General features: G+C 33.3%; 1 protein-coding gene across 1 annotated transcript in view; it reads right to left on the reverse strand.

Annotated features, from left to right (window-relative positions):
• LOC149076084 (uncharacterized) overlaps window positions 1-13,219 on the reverse strand; it is a 97,931-nt gene that overhangs the window by 50,104 nt on the left and 34,608 nt on the right. The window contains exons 18-26 of the mRNA XM_089243614.1: window positions 12,612-12,761; window positions 12,204-12,284; window positions 8,084-8,193; window positions 7,624-7,750; window positions 4,563-4,775; window positions 2,859-2,951; window positions 2,578-2,630; window positions 1,855-2,117; window positions 974-1,017 (exon numbers count right to left, since the gene is read on the reverse strand). Of these exons, the coding sequence (XP_089099740.1) occupies window positions 974-1,017; window positions 1,855-2,117; window positions 2,578-2,630; window positions 2,859-2,951; window positions 4,563-4,775; window positions 7,624-7,750; window positions 8,084-8,193; window positions 12,204-12,284; window positions 12,612-12,761 (1,134 nt within the window). The remainder of the gene's footprint in view (window positions 1-973; window positions 1,018-1,854; window positions 2,118-2,577; window positions 2,631-2,858; window positions 2,952-4,562; window positions 4,776-7,623; window positions 7,751-8,083; window positions 8,194-12,203; window positions 12,285-12,611; window positions 12,762-13,219) is intronic.

The following is a 13,219-nucleotide window of genomic DNA, read 5'->3' on the forward strand; positions in this document are numbered from 1 at the left end:
GTGAGAAAGGCGTATTCTGTCAACGCCCACCCTGAAGACATAGCACCAAAAACGCTTTGTGACCGAAATATTTTTTCCCGTCTTCCAGATAACTTTGAAATAATATGGAATAAATATTAAAAAAAAATAATAATTATGAGGTATTTTATGGTATGAGGGGCAAACAACAAAGGACTATATTTTTGGCGGTGTTGCACAATAAGAAAAGGTGAAATGTTCTTCCACCAATCATTTTGGGTATTGCACACATGCTTTTATTTACATCAGGACCCAAGTTAGAATGAACAGAGTATAGCTAACTTGTCATCAGTCGACACGTTTTCTATCCCCTTGGGGGTGTCGAGTCAGACAATTTCACACACACCTTTGACACATCTTACAGTTTTATGAAGTTTAAGACTTTATTTTTAACCAGAAAAAGTTAATCCATTTGCATCTCCCTTCAAATTTACTTACTGTCCTGAATCACTGCCGATCAACAAAAAGATGGGTTTCTGCATGTACAAGTGGATTTTTCTGTGCTCTGTGAAAAGGAATACTTATGATTCCCAGATAATTCCACTATATTGCAAATGGGGTAAGCAGATCATAACAAAAATGTTGCACATCTTGAGAATGTACAAGTATCTTCAGATTTACATACATACCATGTTTTTTTCCTTCTAAATTCTTTAACTTCAATGAATAAAAAAATATTAAAAACATAATTCAATTTGAACTTAAATTGTTTTGAAAAAAATCAAATCCTATATTGTTACCATATTGCACCTTTCTATGCAATCAACATTGAAGTAGTTGGTTGTGTGTTTGTTATTTTCATGGAAATAATGGAATATGCAGGTATTAAAAGTTTGGAACTGAACAGTCTTTAGGTACAGAGTTGTCTTCACAAAATTTTTAAATTTTTATAAGATAAAATATAAAGTTGAAAAATTGTATTGAAGTGAAACAATCTGGGGTGTAAAATATTTACCTTATTATCCACATCCTTTTTAATTATATAAACAGGTTTTTCTTCTGTATAAGAAAAACAAAAAAACATGATACATGAGACTGAAGCCATTTTTATGAAAGTTTTAAATAATTAGTATTAATCATTACAGAAAGAAGAGATAAATAGAAAAACTGATAACACTCTAACCAAATAATAAACAATAGCACATGCCGTGAGACAAAAAAAAAATTATATATATACACACACACAGTGAAACCTTCACGAAACGGAACGTCAAGAAATTTAAATAATATTCTGTTTTATAAAGGTGCAAACAAAAGCAATAATCATTGAACAGACTTTTTTGACTTTGTTTAAGACAGGTTTCTGTCTGATACAGTTTCCATCTTAGAGAGGTTTCACCGTATTTATGCTGAAAGCTAGATATAACCAAAAATTTTTTGTAAGTTATAATGTACGTAAAGTTTTCAATAGCAATTTGAATAAAAGCGCAAAATACTCAAATTCATGTTACAAAAAGGTGCTATAGTATTACGATTTTTCTAGTATAACACTTAATCTTTTTCCAGTTTAAAGCATGAATAATCCCTGCAATAAATGGAGGGCTCAGAAGCTCTCCATTCTAAATATTAAACATGAGATAAATGGATCTTTTAATTCTGTGGTCAGTGTAAGTGGCGTTATCTGCTATTGCAATATGCAAATTGTGACTTGAATGCTTTGGGAATTGAAAGTTCTAACAATGAAGAGGAACTTTGCAATATGAGAGTCATTTTTAGAAAATTGATTCACACTAATTGGCTTCTGAGCCCTCCAAATTACATCCTTCTGATAATTCAATTTTAAAAATAATCTATATTGTATAAGAGTAATGATGCATATACACATAATGTACTTACGAGAATGAGGTTCAGTTGTAAGAGAATTTTCTTTCTGTTTCAAATCTTCATATACATTGTGTAGAGCTTCAGATCTTTTTTCTCCCTCAGTAACTGCCATTTTGAAATCAACTTTATTTTCAGATGATGTTGTTAATGGCTCAATACCGCTAGAAGCTGTAAGATTTTCATTTTCTTCAGGCAAAATATCTTTACTTTCTGAAATTGACCGACTTCTGTGTCTCTGCCTCTTTCGCTCCTTATTATCCAGTTTTTTCTCCAACCTTTTCAAATATATCGGGGGGGGGGGGGGGAAGGAGGATGTTTTTTAAGTGTCAAATATCAGTAATTGAAAGGTACAGCAGAATCAAGATTTATGTTAGATGGTGTCTCATTATGACGAAACAGGCATTTAAAATTTCCAGGCAGTGTCAGTTCTTGAAATACTGCACGGACATAGGGTAGATTTACATTATCCATTTAAAACGAGTATAATGAAAGAAAAGTTTTTAAGTTGTGGGGCATTCAAGTTTTTTGGTGCAAGAAACTAAGAATTTCTGAAACAACTCAATGATAACAAAAACATTTTTTAAGACCTAGATAGAAATAGAAAATGGGAGGTGCAAATAAATTACGGATGCTGAAGGACAGTGGATGCCAATTTTTCATACTGATCGATGAAACAACAGCTAAAAGTTTAAATAAACCCTGTGATAACCATTTAGATTAGACCTTTAAACTCACTTTGATTTCTTTTGCTTGAGATTTTTCTTCTGTTTCACATCATCTGATTCAAACTGGGGGGGGGGGAAAAAAAAGAAAGCCAGCAAAAAAAAAAAAAAAAAAAAAAAAAAAAAAATGTTTAGTCCAAAACATTATTACATACTTAGTAGTAATTACATATATGTAGGGGCTGACAAAAAGCTATTGTTAGTTCAACTAATAAAAAATTCATATTTTCGAAAGGGAGGTTTATCTTTAGCAACCAAACAAGAACCACATTAAGGAAAAAATAAAATACTTGCACATTTTTCCATAAGCTTTTCTTTGTTGATTATTTCAACACGAACAATAAATCCGGAGCAATCTGGAGTAAGACAAGGAGTATCAAGGAATTCCTATAAAAATTGTAAATCACTATAATTAGGAGATATAATATGGCTTTCTATATTTAGAAAAACTGTCAGACTATTCGAAGGGGGGAATGTTCAAAATGTATAACAATAATTGCCTATATTTCGCCTATTTCTATATAACAATATTACTCTGGTTAGGATGCACTTTCCATAGTGTTAATGTATATTCCATCTATAACATTAACTATAGTGGTATGTTTTTCTGGTTCCTTGAGTATTGTTATAAACTGAAGAGCCAAAAAAAAACTGGTACAGGCATGTGTATGCAAATAAAGAGCTATGGAACCAATTAGAGTACAGCGCTGCGGTCGGCAACGCCTACATAACACAACAAGTGTCTGGCATAGTGGTTAGATCGGTTACTGCTGCTACAATGGCAGGTTATCGAGATTTAAGTGAGTTTGAACGTGGTGTTACAGTCGGCGCACGAGAAATGGGACATAACATCTCCGAGGTAGCGATGAAATTTGGATTTTCACGTACGTGAACAGAAACGTGACAGATGCGCAACCCTTCCGCAAATTGCTGTAGATTTCAATGCTGGGCCATCAACAAGTGTCAGCGTGCAAACCATTCAACGAAACATCATCAATATGGGCTCTTGGAGCCGAAGATCCACTCGTATACCCTTGATGACTGCACGACACAAAGCTTTACGCCTCACCTGGGCCCGACAACACTGACATTGGACTGTTGTCAGACCAGGCAACGTGTTTCCAGTCCTCGAGTCTCGGTTCCAATTGCTTCGAGCTGGTGAACGTGAACGGGTATGGAGACAACCTCATGAATCCATGGACCCTACATGTCAACAGGGGACTGTTCAAGCTGGTGGAGGCTCTGTGATGGTATGGGGCGTGTGCAGTTGGCATGATATGGGACCCCTGATACGTCTAGATACGACTCTGACAGGTGCGTAAGCATCCTGTATGATCACCTGCACCCATTCATGTCCATTGTGCATTCCGACAGATTTGGACAATTTCAGCAAGACAATGCGACACCCCACATATCCAGAATTGCTACAAAGTGGCTCCAGGAACACTCTTCTGACTTTAGACACTTCCGCTGGCCACCAAAATCCCCAGACATGAACATTATTGAACATATCTGGGATGCCTTGCAACGTGCTGTTCAGAAGAGATCTCCACCCCCTCTTACTCCTACGGTTTTATGGACAGCTCTGCAGGATTCATGGCGTCAATTACCTCCAGCACTACTTCAGACGTTAGTCAAGTCCATGCCACGTCGTGTTGCGGCACTTCTGCGTGCTCGCGGGGGCTCTACACGATATTAGGCAGGTGATTCAGTTTTTTTGGCTCTTCAGTGTATAAGTGATCCACTGCATAATAAAATAAACATTTGTAAGATTTTCAAAATCGGACTAGTCTTATCTAATTATTCTGAAGTGACATGATGACAAAGTTTGACTATTTTGCATTGAAATTGGAAATTGAAATCAAATTTTCAGAAAATATTTTAAACAAATAAATTCAAAGAAGATTAATGAACATACTTTCATTGCAAGGTTAAATATTTATCAATTGCTACTAACGTGCGTGGGAAATACAGGACAAAAATAGTCTAGATTGATACCTTGTCTGTTTTATTTTCACTATCTTTTAATGTCTTCCAGCAAGAGCTATGATATTGAAGTTTGCAGTTTTCGCCACAAGAAATTGATGCAAAACCTTTGAATTCTAAATCTGTAAAATATACAATGCGTATGTATGGGCAATCCCCATAACGGCAAATGGCATCCGCTGGTAATGGACACTCGCATTTTTTGATCAAATCTTCAGTTTCACTCTATGAAGAGAATAAAAATAAGCAGGATTAGAAAAAAAAGAAAAAAAAAACGAGTGCAATTGCATATTTTTATTCTCTGTAAGGCAGAACAAATGTTTATTGACCTAGCATTTAAACTATGTCAGTGGTTCCCAACCCTTTTCAGTCTGCATACCCCAAGATGGCTTGGTTCCTTTCCGTGTACCCCCACCCCCGAATCCTCCACGGATTTACCCCCAATCTGGTTCACCCATTACAGATTCTGAAAACTTCCCTAAAAAAGGTACATGTTGAATTAAATTAAATATTCTATATCTATTTTTTCATTTTGTAGTTTTTCTATTTTTGAAGAAAGCAGGCAAATTAGCACAAAGATTGGAAAAAATAAAAATTAATGTGATATTTGGGACTCTATTGAATTATGAAGTTTTGAAAAATTAGGTTCAAAAAAGAATAAATACAATCTCAAATCCGGATCTGCATTCAATTTGCTTCCATATTTATTTTTATATAAGTATACGAAGAAAAAGCATGTTCAACAACCTCTGTGCTAGTAAACCGCAACATAAACATTATGGCTTTCTAGAAATTTCACTGTATTCATCACCGTGACCAGCCCAAAAAATGACTAGGTTCATTATACAAGGATGACATTATTCTCTACTGCGATACAAAGGTTTTTAACAACTGGCTGTTGTGAAGACAACTGCCTTTGCGAGGAATCATCGAATTCATCCTTGCATAAGTCGCCATCTGGTGGCAGTGTCAGCATTTGTGAGTTTGGCCTGAGTCGGGTCGGGCCATCCATGTATGGTCCTGTTCAGTGCATACGAGCTCCAAGGAAAGATTGAGAGATTCGTTGCCTTTGTAGTCTAGCGGTCTAGGGCGTTCACCCGGAAAGTGAAAGAACGTTGGTTTTGCGCAAAGGCAGTTGAACTTTCTCTTTCCAAAAATTTATCATCGCAACAGCCAGTTAAAAACATTCGTAGGTTCATTATTCTGCCATTAAAGAGATTCTTCAGAGAGGTATCTGATGCGAGCTCTAGAAATTTCTTCTTTTCTGAAATCGACAATGAAGCCAGTTTAAAAGTGTTCGAAACACTTTAGGTGGTCTTTTTTTATTGCACTTTGCACAAAAATCATTTTTTTTCATGGATTCCACTTTGTCTACAACTTGAAAAATGCTACAATTTTTTTTTGAAGTGAAAGATTGAATTTATTAATCTGGTAAAAAATATGACTCTGTATGCAAGACTCTGTATCATTTGATCATTTTTGTCGCACCATGGTCATTTTCTGCACATGAGGGCTGATTTTTTTTCGGCTGCACATTTTCTGCTGACCGGCACCTACAATTTATTGCCGATTCCGAACGGCATGCTTGTTTTTTATACTCATTGAGAGGTTGGTGCACTAACCCCTTGATGGGGGACTCCCTGCGGTAGCAATTTTTCACTGCAGTCAAGTCGTCGTTTTTTGTTGTATCCTTGTCAGGAAAGTTTTCTGACAAGGACGAACCGGGTATCAAACTCAAGACACCTCTAAACATCCTTTGGAACTTTAGGTGAATATCTGATCGACCTGGGCTACCATGCCCACAAGACTCTGTAGCCATTCAAAATTCAGTCAACTTCCGCTTCTGCACAGATGTAGTTTTTAGCTATTTATCCATAGCATAAATCATGTGAATAGTAGGAAGTAGGTAGGAAAATTGTAATAGAGAAGGATTGTAAGAATAACATGCACACGTCTCAATGCAAACACCCACAACAAAAGTTAAACTCAACACAAATTAATTTATTCTTTGTTCTTATGGACAGCCCATCATGCATCAGAAATCAAATCTAAAATACAGAGGAAGAGTGAGCTGCAAGAAAGAGTGCCAATCCTCATTGGCGGTTGGGCGCGGACGAGAGGAGGGCAGATCGATCCTTCCAGAGAGTATGCAACCCCTCTTTCATTGAAGATTTTATTGATAGGGAGGTCAATATCAAAACCGCTGACAATATTAGTAACAACCTCTACCTACTTTTTAAAATTCTTTCATCTTTTTTAATTATTTTTTCTTTTTAGCTGGGAGGCTGCCCCATTGCCATTTTCTTTTCGCATACCCCATAACAGTCTCTCTTGTACCCCTCGGGGTACGCATAACCCCAGTCGGAAACCCCTGAACTATGTGGACAGTGACTATAATTTGTATATTTATTTGCACTGACTGATTGATATATCACACACACAAAAATTTTCATGCAAATAAGTCACAACTCCCCTGATGCAAACCAATGATATTAGAGTGAAAAGTTTATTGCTTGCAGCAAAATGGGTACAGTGTGAAAAAAAGAAAACAAAACAAGAGTCAACAAGCTTTGAATGAGGGATGATTACAACTGATTTAAGTAGAGGAAATACAAAATAAATTTCTACTGGCAACTGCTTTTTTTAACAGAGTGTGATATGCAAGACATTCTGATCCAATAAGTAAAAATCTTCACATTTAGTTTACAAAACTGCCACTTTTAACAAGGTGTTTGAACTTAAAATATAGTTGCAAATTTTGGTTCAGTTGTTTTACACGATAGAACAACCAAACAGTAAAATATATGATTATATATTACAACTACAGACAAACTCTAATAAATTCTCAATAGATAAACCACTATTGAAAATTATTGCAAAATGAAAAAAATTGCCAAAATTTTTTTATTGCCTGTGAATAATACGAGATCTACAAGTAGAAAGAATAAGCAGATAAATAAAAACAAAAGCTGAAAAATTAACAAAATCGGACAATTAATAGAAAAAATTTGAATTTGTTAGTTTGAAAGTTCAATTTATTATAAAAATTCCTTGTATATTCAACTGTACTTACAGTTAAGTTATCTGATCTTAATTCTTCTATAATCTTTTCTGTTCCTGGCCAAGTATATATACCACATCTTTTGTCTTTGCTTATTACTGAAGGCACTTCTTGAAGATATGCGAGTGCAGTCTTAAAACTTGAGGAAAAAATTATGAAACGTCATTATACAAGAGTAGAACTTTGGGAATAATAAATGAACAAAGTTTTTGATAAAGACCTTTTTATAAGGGAAATTCAATTTTTTCTTGCTGAACACAAAGAAAATAACAAACAAAAGAAAATCATTTTTACTCTTTAGTTAGTAACTCATACTCATATGAGTTACAAAAACATTCCATCTCACAAACTATATAAATTATTTGTAACAAAATTAAAGCGATTATAAATTTAATGAAAATTTTGGGTTATGTGAAACAATCTTCATCTGAACTTACTAAGAATAAACCATGATTAAATTGTGCACACTCACTCATTTAACCTATAGTAACAATAACCCAGTCCAAAATATGTTCCAGGGAATTGAATATTTTGATGATGTTCAATGATTTCTTTGAAAGTATCAATAGCTTTTTGTAAGTTCTAGAAAAAAAGAAAAAAGTAAAGAATAAATAATATTAGGAAAAGTACATGAAAAATACATATTATGATTAACAAGTTACCTGTCTTCTCAGAGTTGGTGGAGTGAGGAAAAAATTAGGGTTTTTTTTTTCATGATCAATCGACTCAACCAAAAATTAGTATCTATTACTTTTTTACAATCTCAAATGTGTTGTTATATAGTTGTTAATTTAATAGTCATTAAAAAGTAAGGATCTTGTTAACATAAAAATCTTGAAAAGACCATAAAAATAACCCTAAAAATTAAAAGAAAAATTCTCCAAAAAAATGTTATTAAAATAAAACAAATTTCTTTAGAAACTGAACCAGCCTGATTGGAGGTAAAAGAAAAAAAGTCTTTTAGTACTTATTGAAAATCACATTCATTCTCAACATTAGATTTCATCAGAAAAATTGCCAACAGAATTTTTCAAATAAGCAATTCATAATTTATGAGTGAGTTGGGAAATCTGAGACAAAATAGAAATTTTTGAAACGACAAGGTAAACTCTCAACATTAACAGTTGTTATTGGGAATATTTGGAGGAGTGGTGAGAGGAGTCAATATACTCAATGTCAATTTCGAAATTTCTAGACCTTCCCATAAAAACATCAAAAGTTTTTTTGCACACACAGAAGAAATAAGTCTGCTTTCCCCGATTATTTTTCGAATTTCATGATGGAATACTGGCCTACCCCACTTTTAGCACAATGACTTTATTGATAGCACCAATAAGCTCCATACTTTTCTGCAAGGACTGAATGGTGGATACTGGAGTGCTAAAGATTATCTAATGCACATGTCATCAATTCTTCAGTATTCCCAAGGCAAAACAAAACTAACAAAATCTTACTGCATGCAGCATTCTTAAGATCAAAATGATTTAAAATGTATTTGCAGATTTCAAAATTCCCTCTGTAGCAAGTACTATACCAGTTCCTTTATATATAATGAAAATTCCTCTCTCTCAACATCCCATATAGGATCAGAATTTCTTGAATTCTCTCTCACTTTCATTTATTGTTTGGTTGTGTGGCCAGCTGTTGAAATTTTAACTAAATACTAAAATTTACCTGAAATTGATTCTAAACTTTGTCATCTATAAAGGAAGAAACAAGTTCAAATAATGAAAGGCAATTTTTTTTTTAATTTAGCCTATTTTTATTTTGAAAAAAAAAAAATTGAAAGTGAAAAAATATCCTTAAAATGCCAAAACTACCCTAAAATCAGAAAAATACCTTAAAAAGGGAAAAACATTGAAAAATGCAAATGTCATTAACATCCATGCCCTGTTCATTACATAAATAAAATGACTATATAATTTAAAATACTAGTTTCTCATTTAAAATTGCTCATTTTTACAAAATAACAATTCTCTAATCTTTTTATTGATGGAATGAAAAAAAATAAACAGAATATATATATATATATATATATATATATATATATGACATGAATGTCGCTCTCCACTTGTTAATACAAGATATACAGAAGACTGGATGTTGTGAAGATATTTATTATTTGAGATGTTAATTTTTTAAGGAAGGAAAACAACTCAAACATCTCAAATAATAAATATCTTCACAACATCCAGTCTTCTGTATATTTTGTATTAACAAGTGGAGAGCGACATTCATGTCATATATATAGCCCTCTGTTGGCTCGTCGTCCATGAGCTATTAGCTGATCGGTTTCACTGTCCATTGCACGGTTCCGTTCGGCATATATACGCTCTAGCGAAGGAAAATCTCTATCTCCTCTGTAGCTTAGTGGTCAGAGCACTTGTCCGGCAATCGAGGGACCCGGGTTCGACTCCCGGTAGAGGCAGAGATGAGTTTTTTCCTTCCTTAAAAAATTAACATCTCAAATAATAAATATCTTCAAAACATCCAGTCTTCTGTATATCTTGTATATATATATATATATATATATTTTTTTTTTGCATTTTTCTAAAAACCAATGCCGTTAGTAAAACAAACTATATGTTTCTTCTCAGATATAATTTCTTCACGAATATCTTTGGCTCAGTGCAACACTGACAAACTTTGGTGATGCTCTCAGAAGTTGCAATACACAGACACTTTTAAAATGACTCCAATCCTATGACAGTATAGTAAGTTTTGATAAAAATTAGTAAAACTTGGAAAATTATGGACTGCAACTCTCTCACACAGCTAGAGATAATGATTTCTCATAAATCGTCTTAAGCTACATTTTTCATTTTAACAAAAAATTAGAATCAGAACTATGAGACTGATTTTTTTTTACACAATAAAGAGGTTGACGGAACTATTATTGTACAGAATGATTCCATCAAAAAATCGCTGTAGTGAGGTTTCAATCTAAAAAAATATGGTACTTGGATAGTTCAACATGCATTCATACACATACACTGAAGTGTCAAAAGTCATGGGATACCACTTAATATTGCTGTACTTCGATGGGTAAAAGGAGGTCCCACACTATATTAAAAGGTATCCCATGACTTCAGTGCCAAAAGTCATGGGACACTTCTTGATATCATGTGGGATCTTCTTTTACCCAGCAAAAAGTGCAGCAATATTAAGAAGTATCACATGATTTTTGGCACTTCAGATCTACAATAAAATCTGTCACTTCGGACATTTGTGTCCTGGACACCTGCCTACATTGGACAGTTGTGAATAAAACCAACCATAATCCCATATAATATTGGATGTTCACAAAAATTACTGTATATCTATATTTTGGACACCTCTATAACTTGGACAGATTTTGATGGAATCATAACTGCCTAACTTAAGCCGGAATTACTCTATGGAAGTTTGATAAAAAATCTTTAACAAAACGTGAAGAAAAAAACAATCAATAAGTGTGTCAGTTACATTTGCTTGAATGTAACGAGTATGCTTATTAGTTGCATTTGTCCAGTTTTACAAAAGAAATTTTATGAAATTTTTATAGTGTAATCTTGGCCTTAGACAGGTTTTACTGTATATTTATAAACTATCATATACAGTAAAATCTCGATAAGTCGTCACCTCATGTTATTGAAAAATTATGACGGCTTAAGCGGAGTGACGACTTAAAGTGAAGCGCCATCAATTTCAATGTGTAATATTGTGAAAATCGTATGAAATCAAAGTGATATATTTACTAAAATATGGATCAAAATTACGATATTACTGAAATTTATAGATTGCAAAAGAAAAAATAATAGAAATTTTTTCTACCTTTTTTGATCTCTTATCACTTATTGCGGTGAAATACACTAGTACACTTTGATTTATACTAGTAATTTTTTAATTTAGACTAACCAGAGCAAATGTTAGAATAGTTAGCTCTTCTTCAGGAACTATTGCACATTATTTTACGTGTCATGAAATTTAATTTTAGTGTTTTAATCCTTCATCAGTAGTTCATGATACAACTATAAGGTCATCTTGGTAAAATTTATCGAGATAATCTTTCACATACTAATTACAAGGTAATCTCGAACAGAGTCCACTTTTGATATGAGGGGGCCCTGGATAGGAAAAAGCACACATTAGAAGACCTCAACTTTGGAAAGCTGTCTCGGTTTTTCTACAAAGATATTTTTTTAAAATTTGAAGTCCTAAATTAGTGGGGTCTATGCAGAAATCAAGTCTAGCTTGAATAGTCCCTAACGTATCAAAAACCTTAGCTGGCAAATGAACTTCCCCAGCGTAACTTTCGTTACTTGAACTGCTCCGGTTTGGTACATAGGCTTTTTTGCTGACTTTTAAGCATTACCATCTATTTTTTAAATAAAAGTCATAAAAAAATCTGTTCTTCTCCCTAAAACTTTTGCATAGTGACAAGTTAACCGAAATTAGCAACGAGTAAACAAGGGTTTAATAACATTGTTGTCTATGAAAGCTGGAAGGGCCTGAAGAAAACTGACGACTTGACCGGAGTGACGACTTAACAAAGTTTTACTGTATATTTCTGTAAAATATACATATTTATAAACAAACAGATAAACATGTACCTCCATGGAATTACATCTGCTGCTTGCTGTACCATAAGCATATTTCAAACAAACTAAACTGAGCTCTCCAAAGTTATACTTCTGAAAATGAAAATGAAGCAGAAGTATCACTTCTAAATCCTTTCATAGACATACAAATAATATTTGTACAAAACTATAAACATCTAAGCAACATAGTGCATGCTAAAATAAACTGCATCCAACAAAGTTTGAATTCTTAACGTCAATTTTTATATCTTCAATTATAATGTGAAATATAAAACTATAAAAAGAAGCTTTCTATTCAAAGCTACAGAAGATTTCTGTTAAGGCAACTTAATGAAAGCAAAACTTGAGATCAAATTCTTTAAAATCATTACAATGGTCTAAATATGGAATTAAAAAAAATGTCCCTTAAACTACACACACCTGAATGAACTGCCGTGATGCCTTTGTATGCTGGAGAGCTTGATGAAAATGTTGTACTGCTTCACCCTCCAATTTGTTTTCCATTGCTAAGGAGCCCCTTTTTAATGACTCCATAAACTGTTTCAGTTCATGCTCTACACCATGATTAAGCTGTCATAAGAAATAAAAACATTAAAACAGAGGAAAAAAACAACTAAATTTTCAGAATGCTTTTAATAACATTAAGAGCTTTTAGGTCATGTTTCTGTATCTGTACTCTACAGCAATGATATTGATGAGCATGCAGTTGCTTTCAATCATTAGGAAAAAAAAAATAAATATATATATTTTTTGTTTAACTTGAGAAAAATCTAATTGTAGAAAAAAAAAAAAAATATTTCACTCAAAAGAGTTCTTTATCAAAGTCTTTTACCAAATAGATAAACATTCAATTTAAATATACAGCCACAACTGGCACAATGCCCAACGAAGAGGATGAGAAAAAGATGCCCATAACAAATACAGATGCCATATATTTCTAAAATACAGCAACCCAATTAAAATGTAATTACAAAAACTAGAAACAATATGTATGCATGATAAAATATTATTCAATGCCCATAAAGAAT

This window comes from Pholcus phalangioides, unplaced genomic scaffold (assembly GCF_987345545.1).
Source record: "Pholcus phalangioides strain wild (caught in Gottingen) unplaced genomic scaffold, Ppha-v1.0 ptg000015l_1, whole genome shotgun sequence".
Classification (NCBI taxonomy): domain Eukaryota; kingdom Metazoa; phylum Arthropoda; class Arachnida; order Araneae; family Pholcidae; genus Pholcus; species Pholcus phalangioides.